General features: G+C 38.3%; 1 protein-coding gene across 1 annotated transcript; it reads left to right on the top strand.

Annotated features, from left to right (window-relative positions):
• Positions 716-5,367, top strand: LOC8076818 (hexokinase-10). Its single transcript, XM_002440956.2, has 9 exons — positions 716-1,099; positions 1,660-1,807; positions 1,890-2,057; positions 2,288-2,362; positions 3,333-3,488; positions 3,601-3,699; positions 3,804-3,931; positions 4,718-4,799; positions 4,905-5,367. Exons 1-9 carry the CDS (start codon positions 822-824, stop codon positions 5,274-5,276), a joined length of 1,506 nt encoding a protein of 501 aa, XP_002441001.1. The 5' UTR covers positions 716-821; the 3' UTR covers positions 5,277-5,367.

Here is a 20,271-nt window from a genome sequence, read left to right as displayed (position 1 = left end):
TCTTTTATGGATGTTTCAGATGGAGTTAGGGTACTCTCACCTCCTACGAGTCATTCGGCGGAAAACTTTTTCTAAGGGGGGTAAAAGAACTCAGAATAATCATGTATCTCATGCAAATGAGTCATAATATTTCACTAAAAAGTGTTTATAATAAACCTCATAAAACTATACTACGATACGAGTCTAGCTATTTTTCGCAAAAAAAAGCTATATCGATCTACTGATAGATTTGATAGCTTTAAATGCTATGGAAGTAGTACTATATTTTATAAAACTCTGATAGTATAGATATACGCACCATTTATTGCATATAAGAAAAAATTTCCTCCACCTACCAATATAGTACAAAATTATATCACTAATAGTTAAGTAGTAAATCATTTTTCGACCCAAAGATTGTTGAAATTAATGTTGTGCCTACTATGAAAGAGATAATAATAATAAACATACAAAAATCAGAGTAGAGTATCTGGTCGAGAGAGTGCTTCCAAATTTATGGATTACGGAGGACAATCTATGGAAAGCAAGTATTGATTGTGATGCAAAACTTTGACTACAAGAGAAGATATAGGAAAATAAATGCAGGGATTCCATGCCTACTACACAGCATCCACGTCGCCCCCGTCCCTTTCCTCGCCTTGCCTATTTATTCGCCCACCGCTGGTTCGCCGCGGCCGCGCTTCCCCCGCTCCTCGCGATCGCAGTCTCAGTTCAGCCAGCCATATCGTAGAACACCTTCCGTTCCGGCGCTCGGGTGTGGAGGGCCGGAGTAAGAGGCGCCGCGCGCGATCGGGGCCGGGTGAGGAGATAGCTAGGGATCGATGGGGAAGGCGCAGTGGTTGAGCGTCGCGTTGGGCTGCGTGGCGGCGGTGACGTGCGCGGTGGCGACGACGCTGGTAGCGAGGCGGGCGGTGGCGCGGTATCGGTGGAGCAGAGCCGTGGCGGTGGTGCGCGGGTTCGAGGAGGATTGCGCCACGCCCACGGAGCGGCTGCAGCGGATCGTCAACTCCCTGTCCGTCGAGATGTTCGCGGGCCTCGCGTCGGAGGGCGCCAGCAAGGTCCGGATGCTGCTCACCTGCGTCGACGCGCTGCCTGACGGGTAAGTGGGTAACGGTCGTGCCCACGTACGCCCTGCGCTTCGTCTGTTTGTTGTTGGTTCTCTTTCTCCTCGGTCTGCTTCAGTGTTGCTTGTGTTGTTTATGCATGGGAGGGTTTATGGCTTCGTGCTAGGGTTCTAGCCAAATGAAATGTATTTGCAATTTCTAATTTGCGGAGTTTCTGCGATAGTGCAATCTTAACCTGGTTCATTCTTTATTGGCACCAATTTATCCTTATTTCTTATTATTTTCTCTATATCTTGCATTTGGTTCAGCTTGCAGCTAGTACGACACAATTGTTCTTGGACTAATTTTCTATGAAAATTATGAAACTTTCTATATAGTGACCATGTTTTGCCTCTTCAAACATTTCAGGAAATTTGATGCAGTACGATATTACATTATATTCGCTTCACAGAATTCCATGTTAATGACTACTTTTCTTTGAGTTGAGCTATCCAATTGGCAACTTAATTATGTCTTATATGTAGCATATGGATCCTTTATTTGTTGCTTATTTGCTAACCAGATATATATATTCATATATACATATGATGGGCAGGAGTGAGGAAGGCATCTATTACTCTGTTGATCTTGGGGGGACAAGCTTCAGAGTCATGAAACTAGAGCTTGGTTCAGGATCTATGGTTATCAATAAAAAAGTTGAGCATCAACCTATTCCAGAAGACTTGACCAAGGGTACAAGCGAGGTAACCACCATCATCATTTCAGTTTAGTTCCTTTGTAAGATGTATATTATTTCTAATATACTAATTTAACTATTTTGTGTAGGATTTATTTAATCTAATTGCCTTGGCATTAAAAAACTTTATTGAAAGAGAGGGTGGAGGCGATGAGGGAAGGGCACTTGGTTTTACATTTTCCTTCCCTGTCAGACAAGTGTCCATATCCTCAGGGTCATTAATTAGGTGGACTAAGGAATTTTCAATTGAAGAGGCTGTAAGTTATAAAATTATTCCTTATTATGTGTTTAAGTGAAGTATCCATTCAAATAGCTGAATATTTCTTTTATAAGAAATGATGTGTCAACTTGATATGCAATCCTTAACTATCTTATTACTAGTTTTATACAATTAAATTCTATCTTTCTTGCTTGGTTTCCTATATGATTACTGTTGAGATTATGGTTTTTTTCTCATTAGCTTGTTTGAACATTTTTGCAATATTAGGTTGGAAGAGATGTTGCTCAATGCTTAAATGAAGCCCTTGTTAGGAATGGACTGAATTTGCAGGTTACTGCATTGGTATGTTTCTAACTACTTACATGTTGTGCGACTAGGTTTTCAATCTGTGGATAGTAGTTTGAGACAAGATGTTTAATGTATAATTTTTAGTGGCTATAATCTCTTGATCCTGCCTCATTTAGCTTTGCTATTAGTTTGAGTTTTAACCGATTTGCTAACGTTTTATGTGCTAGTGAGAGACCCTTGCCTAAAGAACATGGATATTTAAAACATTGCTGCTATATGAGTTAATTTGTATTTAGAAAATTAATTCTGTTTATATAAAAGTCCAATACTTGATTTGTTTTATCGTTACCTCTGTTGTAAGCATTTGTTGTCTTAATTAGCCATCTTACATCTTGAAACATATTCTAATATTGATTCAAATATTATCTATTCTATATAAAAATATTATCTGATAATCTTTCATGTTTAAGGATTGCCTATGGTCTATGGTGTAAATAATATTTTGGTAACCGTTGCTTAAACACATATATATATTGCTATTTTCTAGGTGTGCTCAACATACGTAAATAATTGATATTATTATTTTTCATTGTTGTCTCCATGGAAATGGTTGCGACTATCTTTTAAATTATATATATATATATATATATATATATATATATATATATATATATATATATATATATATATATATATATATATTATAACCAATTCTTATGTATCTATATGCTTACTGTATAGAAAGGCAGAGAGAGATAACAGAACACCTCACACGCATTAGGGAGTGGTGACTTTCATATAGTAACAAGGCCGGTATATTTACAATTAGACTCCTAAATATTTACATATCTAACATGTAGACATGCTTGTATAATATTATCTTGTAATTAGTTAATAAATGTGTGCTTCTTGAAGTCTAGCAAATTTGCTTTTCAAGTTCGTTGCCTGCAATTTATTATTCACTAAAGTATATAATAATATACTAATCATATCTTTCTTAATTTCATCCACTTCTGCAAAATAGGTGAACAATGCTGTGGGTACATTGGCTATGGGGCACTATTATGATGAGGATACAGTTGCTGCAGTGATTATAGGAGCTGGTACCAATGCTTCCTATATTGAACGCAATGCTGCTATCCCAAAAAGTCAGGGCCTTCTTACCAACTCTGACATAACGGTAATATTCTTTTGTATTATCTGCTTTATTTGTATTCTTTGATTTGATAAATTTTTAATGTAGAAATATTTGTTGTAGCTTATACTATTAATCTATATGCTCTATTCATTAGGTTGTAAATGTAGAATGGGGTAGTTTCCGGTCTCCACAAATACCATTAACTCCATATGACATATGTTCCAGTGAAGCTGAACGCAATCACTATGACCAAGTAAGAACTTATTAAAGCTTTCCATTGTGGCATGATTTGTGAAAATCAAGCTGAAAAGGCTTGTATCAATGAATCTGAAACTAGCACCTCGGATGCATATATAGGCTTTTGAGAAAATGATCTCCGGTGTGTATCTTGGAGAAATTGCAAGATTGGTATTCCAAAGAATGGCTCAAGAATCGGATTTATTTGGTTCTTTTGTGAATTGCTTATCTACCCCTTTCATATTGAGGTATTTTTTCTTCTTAGGTTGTGATCTTACGAAGTTGTATTTATTCCTATATAATTCTTCTTTGTTAATAGTTTGAAATATAAATTAAACCGATGCAATATGCCTAATCTTTACACTAAATCTGAAACATTGTTTTATAGCTAAGCTTCCCAATATGTTCCACTTCGCTCCATTGTTTACTTTTGTTCTAATCCTTTTGTTATGATATTGGCTTGACATCTCTGTATTCTTTCTAGTGATTTTTTTATCTTAATTAAGACTTCATAGCACAATAGAATAATTAAATATCATTGGCATTAAGAAGAAACAGTTTTATAAGAAGACATTTTAGCTAGCCAATGCAAGTGTTAGAAAAAGCCATGTATCCATCACACCAAGGATGAATAAATGTTAATAGTAACAACTAGTCAGTTAATGGTTGGAAAATATTCCTTGTTTCTTGAATAGTGAACATTCCATGGTATCTTTCGAAGTTTCTATGTCTATCTTTATTAACCTCATTTGCTTGTTTTCCCTACAGATTAACTACAATAGCTGAAATATTATGTTTGTAAATATTCATTGATCACATATTAAGTTTATGGATTTAATGATTTAAACCAATCCTCATTGAGGATGTTAATAACTAACTTGAAACTTTGAAACATGGAATATGAGGGTCGTGTGTTTTACATATACTTTTTCTAGTCTAATTTGCATATTTTGGGGAACTCTATGGTCTAAGTGCCTAATAAGACGATATATGTTGAATATGTTATAATAATTTTGTTGTTTCATGCCATCTAGTACACCTTCTCTAGCTGCTATTCGTGAGGATGATTCTCCAGATCTTAGAGTAGTTGGCAAGGTGCTCGAAGAACATCTGAAGGTTAGTTGTCATTGCCACTTGGCTCTTATGAAACAATGTTTATATGTTAATATGGTACATTTTAATCAAACAATTGTCTCATCAACTACATCATTCTCCTCACAGATACAAGATGTTCCACTGAAGACTCGGAGACTTGTTGTTAGAATATGTGACATTGTCACCCGAAGGGCTGCTCGTCTAGCAGCTGCTGGGATTGTTGCAATACTACAAAAAATTGGTCGTGATGGAACTCTTTGTGGCACCACCTTTGTTAGAAAGATAAGAGGCGAGGCAAAGAGATCGGTTGTCGCGATTGAAGGCGGTCTCTACCAAGGCTATTCAGTCTTTAGGGAGTATCTAAATGAAGCTGTGGATGAGATCCTAGGGGAGGAGCTTGCCCCCACAGTTAGTCTTAGAGTTATGGAGGAGGGTTCAGGGATTGGGGCTGCACTCCTTGCAGCATCATATTCGTCAACTAGAAAAAATTTTGTGTAGGCTTCACATAAGTTTAAATTATCTCCTGCTAAGGTAAAATATATGTGCATTTGTCCATCCAAATGTTGTACCCGGTAGAAATCAGTTCTTATACTGTTGTACATTGTCCCCTTGTTTTGCTCAACATGTTCTCTTCTCATCAATGTAAATGTACATGCAGTGGTAAAACTGATATCTAGTGCTAAACAATGGATCATTAGAGGTAACTATTAGAGAATAATAATGTCCATGAACTACGAGCCCAATGAGGTAGTGCAAATGTTGATTGAATGAATGTTATGGAACTATAAATGTATTTGATCTCTATGAGTTAATTAGTGCATGTATAATGCGGATACATCTAGCTTGATCAATTGGCTATTGCATGTAAGGAGCCCCGAATATATGTACTACTTACTCATTGAAATACGATAGTTTGTTCTAGTGATATTAATTTCATCAGCTTGCACACACAACTAGAAATATCAACTAGAAATATCAGTGCTATATTATTACATCAAAGGGTAACGACACGACCACCTAGCTTCAACAACTACAAAGAACACAAAGGCAAGGAGGAACACTAAATTTAACAAAAGCATGCATGGAAAACTAAGAATAGCTATATACTGTATGCGATCGGGCAAGGCCGCCGCCACCACATGCCTTGTGCTAAAGCAATATTGCTACCTTCATGATTCTTGCTGCTAGCACCTAGGACTGCATAGGATGACCTCTAAAAATCAGAGTTTTGCTACATTCTATAAGCTCCAATTGGTCAGAGAATTACCAAGTCGAATGTCTTTCTATCTCCTTATGTTGGATTTGTCTAGCTATGCAAAGTTAGCCACCATGTGGTGTGACTAAATAGTCTTTGGTGGAAGGTGTTTTGGTCATCACAATAGCCAAAACTGCATAGGACTTTGAACCATGTTTCCTAGGTCATAACACAAGTAACGAACATGTAGTCGAGCAATTCTGGTAGCTATAAATAGAACACACACATCACATAGTTGGAAAGGCCACACCTTTACAATCTTTCTGAAGTTCAGACCCGATTATGAACTTCCTAGATTTGTTACCCCCTTTCTAGCATTCCTTTGTATCGAACAGGTTAATAGCAAAACCATGGAGGAGAGAGTAGGTAGAAAAATTTGCATCACAAGATCGTTTCCACTAGAATAGTAGAACCTGTTATATATGTTCCTCAATCCTCATTGATAGAAACATCCTCGACAAACTCCTAGACATGTAAGTATTATAGGATCCCTTGTACACTTTGGTGTTGTTTGGTTTGGATCGTTTGGACTGTAATCACCTTGGTTGGCATTTGGTTGGACACAGTCACAATCGATCAGACCATGAACTGAGAGCCTTTTCCCTATATGCCATTATGAAAGTTGCACCATGCCATCTGTGAACCTTATTCGTGCCCTCCATGCCATTCCGCCAGGTTTTGGTGCTAACAGTGGCTAACGGTTGTTCCAAATGACCTGTCTACCCTTTGTGTACAATAGCGTGATGAAGTTTGTTTCTTCCCTCTATGCCATTCTGCGGTTGTTATTGAGTTGGCGGTAAAGGCCACGCTGTTGGCGCTATTCATCTCTGCACTTGATGCATCTAACATCCATGATAATATGACATTGCATACACATCTCAATATTGAACCCCAAAAACATGTGACCTCAAGCTCATCCACAATGAATTTTGTATTGCCGTACTCATCAGTAGATTGATGTGTCGAACCTTGGCTCGTAAAAGCAGACCTGACTATTGCACAACTAGCTAGCACAACCAGCAATCCATGACCAAGCCTTCTTATCAACATCATAGAGAAGACCTTTGCCCTGGTTCCATGAAGTGAAACATGTGAAGTTGTCCTATCCAAACCACTCGAACATCTCTGCTGACAACCTCAGCAGAGCCCTGAAATACATGGGCGGCATTCTACTAATCTCCACCTAAACTGTTCTACCATGATCAAGCTCCCAGATCCTCATACTCTGCAGCGTGCTGTACAGCCCAATCCACCCAACCAAGAACAACCTTGTGCAAGCTCCAGCCACCAGATAACCATCAAGCAGGGACCTTGGGAACTTGGCAGGTATATGCCGCCGCCGCCCCTAGAGACGGTGAGGAGGCAGGGCCCATGGGAGGGCACCGCAGCATGCGCGGCTAGGAAGGCCGGGTCGTGGAGGATGGCCTCCCAGCAGCGGCACATGGGGCAGAGGAAGAAGAGGAGGAAGGGAGGCATGCGGGCCAGCACCTCCACGAGGAGGTCATCGGGAAGCCCCGCCTAGACGTCCATCAGGACGTACGTGTGGTGGTGGTGGAGGAGGAGCGACGCATCGGCTCTGGCTTTGGAGGAGGTAGGGGACTTGGCCTTCGGCACCGCATCCATTGGCGGCGAGATCAGGGCGGATGCGAGGGGAAATCTGGGAGGATTTTGAAGAGGCAGCAACGCCTCCAGATTGAAAGGGCAACAACGACATTTTGTTAGCCCGGGCCCACCTGATAGAGCTGCTAAACCGTGAAATCCAAACAGAACACCGACAGAATGGCATGGAGGGCACGAATAAAGTTCGTAGATGGCACGGAAGGGGCGACTAACTTTTTAGGGACACAGCAGCAGGGTGCAACTTTCATAATGGCATATAGGGAAAAGGCTCATGATATGTGCCAACTTTGTTACCAGTCCCCATGGGGCGCTATCTGATGCCACCACTCACCCTACATAGATCGTATGTCCCTCTCCACAGCAAGCATGCAACAAATAGTGAGCTAGACAAATCCCAATTTCTGTTGTATTGTAACATATCTTGTTGTTTACTCATTACATTACCATTACTATTCCCACAGCTAAAACAAACAATGCCTAAGTTGTTCTTTGACCCAAGCTTTGTTGGCGAGACCATCATGCACTATTCTAGTGTTTCTTATCTTGGTTGGAATCATTTGTAGTCAAATTTAGGACAAACCATTAGCGACTCTTTATTGGGTCACCAAAGTTAAAGCTAGTTAAAGTAAAATTAGTCTTTACAATGGGTTTTTAGGAACAATAGTTTTTAGATGATTAGTTTAATAAATTGCATTTAGATAACACTTTGTTTCGATAGTGGAAACTAGCAAAAAAATTTCTTAGTTTTCCTCTCCCATTGTTCTTTTCTTCCTCATGCTTTCATCTTCTAATGATAGCAGATAGTATCCATTGCCATGGATATGGACATGATACCACAAAGGGAGGGTTTAAATAGTATCTGTGCATTAGAACATGCTATTATCTTAGTTCAGAAGCAAAACCTAGTTTGTAATCCCTTGGCTCTACCTTTCCTGGTGCCGCCCGACATCATTCAATCTTAATTAAGCCCTTGTGACTGGCCCTTTCACATGTGCAATCTTCAACCTACCAACAACAATCTTGAGCTTCAATAGATAGAGGGTGTGGTTTATGTTTAGCTACACTTAACCTTCTCTTTTATTCCTTGTGATTGATATAAACCTTGGAATACTACTTGGGATAAAGTATAGTATCACTATGCACATGAAGTATAAGGAGGTTCACATAGCTAATGCCAACAAAAGCCCAAATGGCTAAGCAGGAAATAAAAAAACTACCACCATGTTTGTGAGTGTTGCTACTCCACATTGGACAATTTGAGGATGGAGAGAGGATACCCAAGCACTTTGTTGGGAAACTAGCCAATGAACATAGGGAAATGTGCAATGCAATACTCACTTGTTCATTTGAGTGCATTTAATGGGAGCCTATAGAGGATCATTTGCTGATATTGGTGGTAATAACTGATGCTCCCACAAAGAACCATAGGATCAATCTAGTCAGTAGAAGGTCATGCCATAAGTTTTTGTGATCTTGCAAACCATGATTGTAACCATGTTGAAGGAAGTTGTACTTGTGAGATAGATAGAATTAGCTCCCACTAGGGATGAAAATGAAACCATTGCCCTATTTTCACATTTACATTTTATTATGGAAATGAAATCAAACTCGAGAAATCCAAATACTGGAATGAAAATAGGATTCACTAAAAATAAAAAATGGGTCAATTCAATCGAAAGCGTGTTGGTAGTGGTCAGGATATAGAACAACAAAATAGGAATATCAACAAGTAAAACTAAGAAGCCTAACTTCACATATTGACCTAAGCAAAACCTGGCATGGTGACAACACATAAATAATATTAATTCATATCATAAGGTTCATAAAATATAACAAGAGTATAAGAGTGCAATACTATAAGTCCATAACAAAACAAGCCAACCAAGAGTCTACCATGGAAAGGGATAAAACGGGATATCCTATGTGGATAGAAATGGGATATCCTAATAAATATGAAAAAATAGAACTATAAAAAACAACCATATTGTTTTTGTTATGCATCTTTTCATATTTTCCAAAAATAGTAAAATCAAAAACAGTTGAAATGATCGTTAATATGAAACCGAGCGAGTTAAATGTGGAAATCAGTATGGGATGGACTAGAATTTATCCCAACCACTTTTACCCCTATCTCCAACCAAGTGCAACATAAGGAAACAAATTATTACAACCCTAAGGCAGTTTAATTTGGCCAATATATTGACAAGCAAACAAAGAGAGACAAGATAGACAACCATGTTTCATACAATTTTTGTGGTAATCAGAATCATTCCTCTTACATACATGTCCCGACACCAACTTTGCCTTCCTCTTATATACATTTTGCGACACCAACCTTGCCTATAGAGTATCCCACAACATCAATGCTATTAGCTCTTGGTCCTACGGTCTTGAGAAATTGATAGGGAAAACTCTGCGTTGTGGAAGGCTCCAACCTTCCTAGTAATTCTAGGTGTTCATCTCATGACTTCATGATTATACTTCTTGATGGCTCGGCCGAGGTGCCACTCAAGACCATTAAGGTCATGAAGAAGCAAGAATGATTTTTTTGTTGGTGTATGTCTGGTTGTTTGGTGCATGAGTTACAAACCTGTTTCTTCTTCTTAATACAATGGTATGCAGCTCTCCTGCATGTTCATGAAAAAAAAGGAATTTATCACCAATTTTTGTATGAAGCATGCATGGTTTGCAAAAAGGACCATCAATTCTTGATCTGCTTAGCACCTACTCAACTCTATCACCAAAAATATGTGATGACATAAGTCCCTACATATGTTGCCATAATGGGCTATAGTTTGGGTAGTGATGGAACTATGGTCTAAGTTCACTCTTGTGCTCAAGTTATGGACCCGAGGATGAAACTCGACAGTCTCAAGAAAGGCAGCATGACAATGTCTACTTTTCCAAGATGGAGACCATTAGAGATGACATCACCTCTGCCAGTAAGTTGCTCGATAATGAGGACATTGTGTCATATATCCTAAATGGATTGGGCTTTTATTATGATCATGTGATTGTCCAATTGACCCCCATTTCCTTTATTGAGATGTATGCTAAATTGAAGGCTTCGATTTCATAGTGGTGCTCATGGTCATGGTATTGTTATTGGAAATGGGCACTACTACAGAATGAGGCATTGGTCGATGCCCAAAATGGCCAAAAACCCTAGCCTTTTTGCGGCGCAGGGTTAAAGACCCCTTTAGCACCGGTTTGTAACACGAACTAGTGCTAAAGTGTCCTGGCCAACGGCTACTGACAGGTGCTGTCGGGACAGGGACCCTTTAGCACCGGTTCGTGTTACAAACTGGTGCTAAAGGGTCCCCTTTAGCACCGGCCAGCGCCACGGGCCGAGGCAAAGCCTTTAGCACCGGTTTGTGTTACAAACCGGTGCTAAAGGGTCACCCTTTAGCACCGGTTTTTGCCCTGAACCGGTGCTAAAGGTCCGGTTTATAGGCCGGATCCCTCCTCCTCTCTGCCCATTTGAAACCGAGAGCACTATTCACCATTGTTGTTCTTGGAGCTTCTTCTTCCTTGTTCTTCATTTGTTCTTCATCTCCGACGCCCATCGTTGATCTTCTTCGACTCCGTCATCGTTTCTTCATGTTTGGAGGTGACTAACTTTTGTCTTTCTTGTCTTTTTCATGTTGTTTTTGGCTTGTGATGTTCCCATTATTTTTAGCTCAAATCCACTTTGTTATTTTGAATCATTCACATGAATTAGTATCCATATATATATATCATGTTTCATGGTTGACCTAGTATTAATGTAGTTTGCAAGAATGAATTATAGTATCTTTTTATGATCTTAGAAAGTAGGATAGTTCAAATTAATTGGTTTGTTAATATCACTTGATTTATTTTTATTACTACATAATGTCCATTGTATAATTTAGAAGATTTGTTGAAGTAACTAGGCAAATAAAGGATATTATTAGGTTCTTCTTTAATCATACATGTTTACTAGTAAATGTGGAATTTATAATTGTTTAAAAATTGAGTATGGATAGTAGATGGCAACCGTGACTGGGTGCTCGTTCTCTCAACGGGTTCAAAAGTGATACCGGCCGGAACTCCCTCTCATTACTTGTGGCAAGTGTGGGCAGAAGATTGTGATGGAGTACAAAGTGTCGAAAGAGGGAGTAAACAAGGGTCGTATATTCTACAAGTGTCCGGATCGTAATGTGAATTATTTCCAGACATTTACTTATATATGTGCATATTTTTTTAAATGATATTAATTAAACTTTTGGTTCTCTCTTTTAATTTCAGTGGGACGGTACCGGCGGATGTACAGGTTGGTACTGGGAGGAAGAATACATTGAACACATTAAGAAATCTTTTGCACAGGTGGTTGAGGCTGAAGGTGGTGAGGCAGTGAGCCGACGAAAGGAGTTCAATGATGTTGATCAAGCGAATGATCTATCTATTATAGTTGGGATCGGACGCGAACTAATTATGTTGCTTAAGTGTATTTTAGTTTTGGTTTTTTTAGTGCTAGTTGCGATTGTATTTGTTGTAGCCAAGCTTTCCTGAATAAAACAACTATGTATCTTAGACATGTTGTGCAATAAGATGAGAAACTATATGTGTGCATGGTTTTCATAATATATATGTTATATTTAATGCAGATGGTTACACGTAATTGGATGTATAATGCCGATCGGCGCTCCGAAGAGTTCATTAATGGCATACACTATTTCTTAAGTGTAGCCGAGACAAATAATAGGGACGGTTTCATGTGCTGTCCATGTGCCGTGTGCAAGAATTTGACGGAATATTCTAACTCAAGAACTCTTCATTCGCACTTATTAAAGTCTGGTTTCGTACCAAACTATATTTGTTGGACCAAACATGGAGAAAGCGGGATTATAATGAATGAAGAAGAAGAAGAAGAAGAAGAAGAAGAAGAATTGGACCATGCCAATATTATTGCTCAGTACGGTGGCTTCAATGATGTTGCAATGGGGAGAGATAATGAAGAAGAGGTAGCGGCAGAAGATGATCGGGGCGATGATGCTTTTGGTGATGCCATCCGTGATGCACAAAGAGAATGTGAAAGTGATAAAGAGAAAGCAAAGTTCGAGCGCATGCTAGAGGACCACAGGAAATTGCTATATCCCACCGCTGAAGAGGGGCAAAAAAAGCTGGGTACCACACTGGAATTGCTGCAATGGAAGGCAAAGAATGGTACATCCGACAAGGCATTTGGGCAGTTATTGAAGATCATAAAAAAGATGCTTCCGAAAGGCAACGAATTGCCCACCACTACGTATGAAGCAAAACAGGTTGTCTGCCCTTTGAGATTAGGAATCCAAAAGATACACGCATGTCCTAATGACTGCATCCTCTACCGTGGGGAGGAATACGAGAATTTGGATGCATGTCCAGTATGTAAGGCATCACGGTATAAGATTAAACGAGATGATCCTGGCGATGTTGAGGGTGAAGAACGTCATAGGAAGAAAATTCCTGCCAAGGTTATGTGGTATGCTCCTATAATACCACGATTAAAACGTCTGTTCAGAAATAAGGACAATGCAAAGTTGTTGCGGTGGCATAAAGAAGACCGTAAGATAGACAATATGCTGAGACACCCTGCCGATGGATCCCAGTGGAGAGCAATAGACAGAGAATTCCCAGATTTTGCAGATGATGCTAGAAACTTGCGGTTCGCCTTAAGTACAGATGGTATGAATCCTTTCGGTGAGCAGAGCAGTAGTCATAGCACTTGGCCAGTTACTCTATGTATCTACAACCTTCCTCCATGGCTATGCATGAAGTAGAAGTTTATTATGATGCCGGTGCTTATCCAAGGACCGAAGCAACCTGGCAATGACATAGATGTCTACCTAAGGCCATTAGTTGAGGAACTTCAACTTTTATGGAGAAAACCAGGAGTTCGCGTGTGGGATGAGTACAAAGAAGAGCACTTTGACCTGCGAGCATTGCTGTTTGTAACAATCAATGATTGGCCAGCTCTGAGTAATCTTTCAGGCCAGTCAAACAAGGGATATAATGCATGCACACATTGTTATGAAGACCTTGACTGTGTATTTTTGAAAAAATGTTGAAAGGTCGTGTACCTTGGCCACCGTCGGTTTCTTCCTGTGAACCACCCAGTACGAAAGAAAGGCAAGCATTTTAAAGGCAAGGCAGACCACCGGACCAAACCTCTCAATCAAACCGGGGATGATATACTCGAAATGGTCAAGGATATAAAAGTGGTATTTGGAAAGGGATGAGGCAGCGAACCTATTCCCAAGGATGCTAAGGGACACGTACCCATGTGGAAGAATAAATCCATATTTTGGGAGCTACCTTACTGGAATGTCCTAGAGGTCCGCAACGCGATCGACGTGATGCATCTGACAAAGAATCTTTGTGTGAACTTGCTCGGATTCATGGGTGTCTACGGGAAGTCTAAGGATTCACTTGAAGCACGACAAGACTTGCAGCGCATGAAAGAACGAGACAACCTGCATCCAGAAAAGACAGATGATGGACGTCATTACTTAAGCCCTGCTAGCTACACTCTGAGCAAAGAAGAGAAGGAAAGCATGTTTGAATGTCTTAGCAGCATCAAGGTCCCATCTGGATTCTCCTCCAATATCAAGGGAATAATTAATGTGCTAGAGAAGAAATTCCTGAACTTGAAGTCCCATGACTGTCACATTCTAATGACGCAATTGCTGCCGGTGGTTTTAAGAGTCATTTTACCTCCACACGTACGTCTAGCCACCGTAAAGCTATGTGCATTCCTCAATGCAATTTCTCAGAAGGCAATCAATCCATAGCAACTAGCTACTCTGCAGAATGATGTCGTTCAATGTCTCGTCAGCTTTGAGTTGGTGTTCCCTCTATCCTTCTTCGATATCATGACACACCTCCTAGTTCATCTAATCAAAGAGATTCGTATTCTCGGTCCTGTGTTCCTACACAACATGTTCCCCTTCGAGAGATTCATGGGTGTCCTAAAGAAATATGTCCATAGTCGTTCCCGGCCAGAAGGGAGCATTGCCAAGGGCTACGGAACAGAGGAGGTCATAGAGTTCTGTGTTGACTTTATTCCAGACCTTGACCCAATTGGCATTCCTGAATCTCGACACGAGGGCAGACTCAACGGAAAGAGAACACTTGGGAAGAAAACATATATTGGTACGGGAGACGATTACTTCAATAAAGCACACTACACAGTTCTCCAGAACTCCTCATTGGTGGAACCATATGTTGAGGTACACAAAGATTTCCTACAGTCCTAGTGGCCCGGGAAGAATGAAGCTTGGATAATGCGTCAGCACATGGAAACTTTTGGCGATTGGTTGCACAAAAAATGTCAAGGTGATGAAATCATTGATGAGCAGCTTTATTTGTTGGCCAGGCAACCATCATGGCATGTCCTCACGTACAAAGGGTACGAGATAAATAGTAACACATTTTACACAGTTGGTCAAGATAAAAGGAGCACCAACCAAAATAGTGGTGTACACGTGGATGCCACGGATCCAAATGGGAATAGACAAACATATTATGGACGCATAGAAGACATATGGGAACTAGTCTATGCAGCTAATTTTAAAGTTCCTTTGTTCTGGTGCCAATGGGTGAAGATGACCGGAGGTGGGGTAACAGTCGACAAGGAGTATGGGATGACAACCGTGGACCTTAACAATAGTGGGTTCAAAGACGAACCATTCGTCCTTGCTGTAGACGTGAGTCAGGTGTTCTATGTCAAAGATATGTCTACGAAACCAAAGAGAGGAAAAAATGATGACCACTCAATCATCAATGAGCCAAAGCGCCACATTGTCCTTTCTGGGAAAAGAAACATTGTCGGAATTGAGGACAAGTCAGACATGTCAGGCGATTACGAAAGGGATGATCGAATTCCGCCCTTCATAGTCAACAAAGACCCAAGCATTCTGTTAAACAATGAGGATACTCCATGGTTATGGCAGGATCATAACCAAGGGTCATACGTCAAGAAGAAGTTCACTGTTGTGTCGGCTTGACTTTGTATGAAACTATATTTGAGAATTGTGAATTTTGATGTGTGTAACAAACTTTGTATTCATGACTTTGTATTCATGACTTTTCCAATTGTTAGAGATCATCAAGATCTACATTTTATATATTGTCCATTTTTCCGTTTGGATAATTTTGAGCCAATCCTAATCACATTTCTATAAAATCCAAGACGGGTTTTGGTCAAACTTGGTCAAATGACAAACTAAATTACTTAAAATGAAAAAATTTTGAATACCAAGTTGTTAGATATAATCAAGATCTAAACTTTTTATATACACAACTTTTCCATTTGAGAAAGTTTAAGTTAACAATACCCACCAATTCTTGAATCTCACACAAACTATATAAAACTATATGTGTCAATTGTGGATTTTCAATTACACCTTTCCAAAACTTTGTCAAATGCAAAAATGGTCTATATATGAAATGTAGATTTTGATGAGTGGAACAATATTGGTATTCATGACTTTTCCATTCGAGACCATCTAGGGTTCCGAAACCGCTGCGTGGCTATGAATTCTCTGAAAATTTAAAATTCAGTGGTTCAAACTTCTCCAAAAGAATAGTTGACCATTAGACAAAATGTAGAACTTGATGAGTGTAACAAACTTTGTATTCATGACTTTTCCATTTAGGACAATCTAGGGTTCGGTCAAAGAATGTTTTTGTAAAAACCAATGCTTTGACTTTGGTCAAACTTGATCAAATGGCCCATTTGATGACTTCAAATGAAAAAATTTTGAATACAAAGTTGTTAGAGATCATCAAGATTTTACATTTTATATATTGTCCATTTTTCCATTTGGATAATTTTGAGCCAATCCTAATCACATTTCTATAAAATCAAAGACGGGTTTTGGTCAAACTTGGTCAAATGACAAACTAAATTACTTAAAATAAAAAAAAATTGAATACCAAGTTGTTAGATATCATCAAGATCTAAACTTTTTATATACACAACTTCTCCATTTGAGAAAGTTTATGTTAACAATACCCACCAATTCTTGAATCTCACACAAACTATATGAAACTATATGTGTCAATTGTGGATTTTCAACTACACCTTCCCAAAACTTTGTCAAATGCAAAAATGGTCTATATATGAAATGTAGATTTTGATGAGTGGAACAATATTAGTATTCATGACTTTTCCATTCGAGACCATCTAGGGTTCCGAAACCGCTGCGTGGCTATGAATTCTCTGAAAATTTAAAATTAAGTGGTTCAAACTTTTCCAAAAGAAAAGTTGACCAATAGACAAAATGTAGAACTTGATGAGTGTAACAAACTTTGTAATCATGACTTTTCCATTTGGGACAATCTAGGGTTCGGTCAAAGGGTGTGTTCATCAAGATATCTATTTTTATATTATAAATAGATTTTTTTATTTGATGAAAAGAATACCCTACTAGCATTCCGAGTAATAAATAACAAAAATAAAAAGTTTAACGTCAATATGATGTGAAAATAGATTTCTAGTTGATTGGATATAGTTTTTGTAAATTTATTAGAATAATATATTTTTGCATTAACAAAATACTAAACGTTTCTTACCAAATCATTGCAAATTATAAAAATATAGTAAGATATTTAAGGTTAAAAATTTTCATGTGTACATTAAAAAAAATTACAATATATGTCACTGTTTAAAAAATATTATGCAAAATATTTAATTTACTATAAAATTTATAATATAAACTGTATATATAAACAATTGAAAAACCCTAAAGTAAAAAACAGGGCCTTTAGCACCGGCCCATAGTGGGAACCGGTGCTAAAGGGTCCTGAAAATTTTCAGGACCCCGCCCGAGCCCGCCTAGGACCCTTTAGCACCGGTTCCAGCCACGGACCGATGCTAAAAGGTCTGCCCCTATTTAAGTCATGGGCGCCCTGGATCTGAGCAGTTCATCTTCGTCTTCGTCGAGTTCATCGTCTCCAGCGCCGCCGCCCGTTCATCTGCCCGCGCGCGACCTCGCCGATCTCCAGCGCCGCCGCCGCGGCCACCATCTCCAGCGCCGCCGCCGCTGCGCCGTCTCCAGCGCCGGCCGCCACCATCTCCACCAATCGAACTCCGACCGGCCATCGTCTACATCCTCTACGTATACTAAATCGATCTCCAACAGTTTATATATATAATCTGCATAATGATGAATGAATGTATATTAGTTTTTGGGAGTAGCAAAAATTTACCCTATATATACGCGTTTCTTTTACACGCGCGTGTAGTTACTCTCATCTATGTATCTTTAGATTTAAGGTGTATATGACCAGACGAAATGTATATAGACAAAGTATATGATCATACTAGACCATGTAGAGTGATATGTATGTTAAGTATGCATACATACATAGAGTATATGGTTATACTTATTGTATATAATATAGTAGTGGCATTTTAGTAATATAGTTAAAATATAATTTTTTTTGAAAATTTTTCGCGTGGTAAGATCTAGAGTATCTTAATATGAGTATATAAACATACTCAAACTGATAAACAAGTATGAATACATACACAATGTAGTTTATTGAAGATGAGAGTAACTACAAATACGTGTACAAAGGAATTTCCCTATATATATATAATCTGCAGAATGAATGTATATTAGTATTTAGTATATTATATTATATATATATATATTAGTTTTTAATTACTATATTAGTATAAGTGTAGTGTTGACCTGTTATTATAAATTATATCATGCTAGTATATATTTATAATATATTAATATTATTCTTGTATTATTATGTAGTATTATTTTTTTATTATATTATTTGTAATAGTATTTTTTAGTATATATTTGTAGTATATTATTCTTGTATTATTCTAGTATCATATTTTATTTTCTAGTGTTTTGTATATATTATTGTTTGTATTATTATTCTAGTATTATTCTTTTAGTATATTATTCTATTGTATTACTTGGCTTAAAAGATTCTAGTATTTTTTTTGAGCACTCCAGCACTTTCATTTGTAGTAGTACTAGTAGTATATAAGTCTCTAATATATATTTTATTTTCTAGTGTTTTGTATATATTATTATTTGTACTATTATTCTAGTATTATTCTTTTAGTATATTATTCTAGTGTATTACTAGACTTAAAAGATTCTAGTATTATTTTTTAAAGCACTCCAACACTTTTATTTGTAGTAGTACTAGTAGTATATAAGTCTCTAATATATATTTTATTTTCTAGTGTATTGTATATATTATTGTTTGTATTATTATTCTAGTATTGTTTTTTAGTATATTATTCTATTGTATTACTTGGCTTAAAATATTCTAGTATTATTTTTAGAGCACTCCAACACTTTCATTTGTAGTAGTACTAGTAGTAGTATATAAGTCTCTAATATATATTCTAGTAGTGTTTACCCACCAAATTTATTCTAGTAGTGTTTTGTATATATTATTGTTTGTACTATTATTCTAGTATTGTTTTTTAGTATATTATTTTAGTGTATTTCTTATCTTATATAGAATATATATATATATATGTATGGTTGCAGATATAGAAATGGCTGACCGTGCTCATGATGATCCTGATTATATGGAAGATGCCATTCAACATATGATCGACGACGGTAGTCAGTACTTTATTGATTACAACGAGATCATGCAAGGCAATCCGACTAAGCAACAAGAGGGCAATGCCTCTGAGCAACAAGAGGGCAATACGCCTGAGCAACAACTTGTCGTGCAACAAGAAGAAAATACTGGCGAGGTATATCAATGTAAACATATATAATTAATGCATCTCTTACATTAGATTTTAGACTTAATTGGTTATTAATTTAGTATTTTTGTTTCTATATCTACGTGTAGTCTTCTGGATCGACCTCTACGGGGAGAAGCGTACCTCCACGAGGGCCAAAGAAGCCGTTGGAGGGCCGCTATGTAATCTCTGAGTTTGAGATAGCTGCAGGCAGACCACTTGGTGAACATGCAAATAAATATGTTAGTCACTGTGGATATCTCGTGAGAGATCAAATACCGATTAGTGCTCGTGAATGGAGAGAGAAGCGAGGTGTTCCTGAGATCTGTTTTGTCTCCGATCGTGACAAGGAGTTAGTTTGGAAAGCCGTCATAGACGTTTTCACCTTCGACACCAACGATGAAGAGTTGAAGGTGCGAATTTATGACTGGACTATGAAGAAGATGGCAGTACTGTTCCAGAATTGGAAGAAGACTTTATACAATAAATTTGTCAAGAAAAACGAGACTCCAAATTTCAACCTCAAGCAATATGTAAAGCTGAGGGCCTTCTGGGATGACTTCGTGCAGTACAAAACATCAGAAGAGGGAGAGGAACGAGCCATTAGAAACAAAGAGAATGCAAATAAAAAGACATACCACCATCATATGGGATCAGGTGGTTATAAGAGTGTTGTTCCCAAGTGGGACCGAATAGAACAGGAGATGCTTGCTAGGGAGGTCACACCCGAGACAATAGCAAAGAATTAGAGCGAGCGCTCCAAGCATTGGTTCTACGGTCATGGGGAAAGCGTGGACCCAGACACTGGGGCGCTAGTTTGGGGCCAAGAAATATCTAGAGCAGCAGAGAGACTAGTCCGTGCACAAGAGGCGGTCCAG

This window comes from Sorghum bicolor, chromosome 9 (assembly GCF_000003195.3).
Source record: "Sorghum bicolor cultivar BTx623 chromosome 9, Sorghum_bicolor_NCBIv3, whole genome shotgun sequence".
NCBI lineage: Eukaryota > Viridiplantae > Streptophyta > Magnoliopsida > Poales > Poaceae > Sorghum > Sorghum bicolor.
Note: the sequence above shows the minus strand (reverse complement) of the source record. Positions and strands in the feature narration are given on the sequence as shown.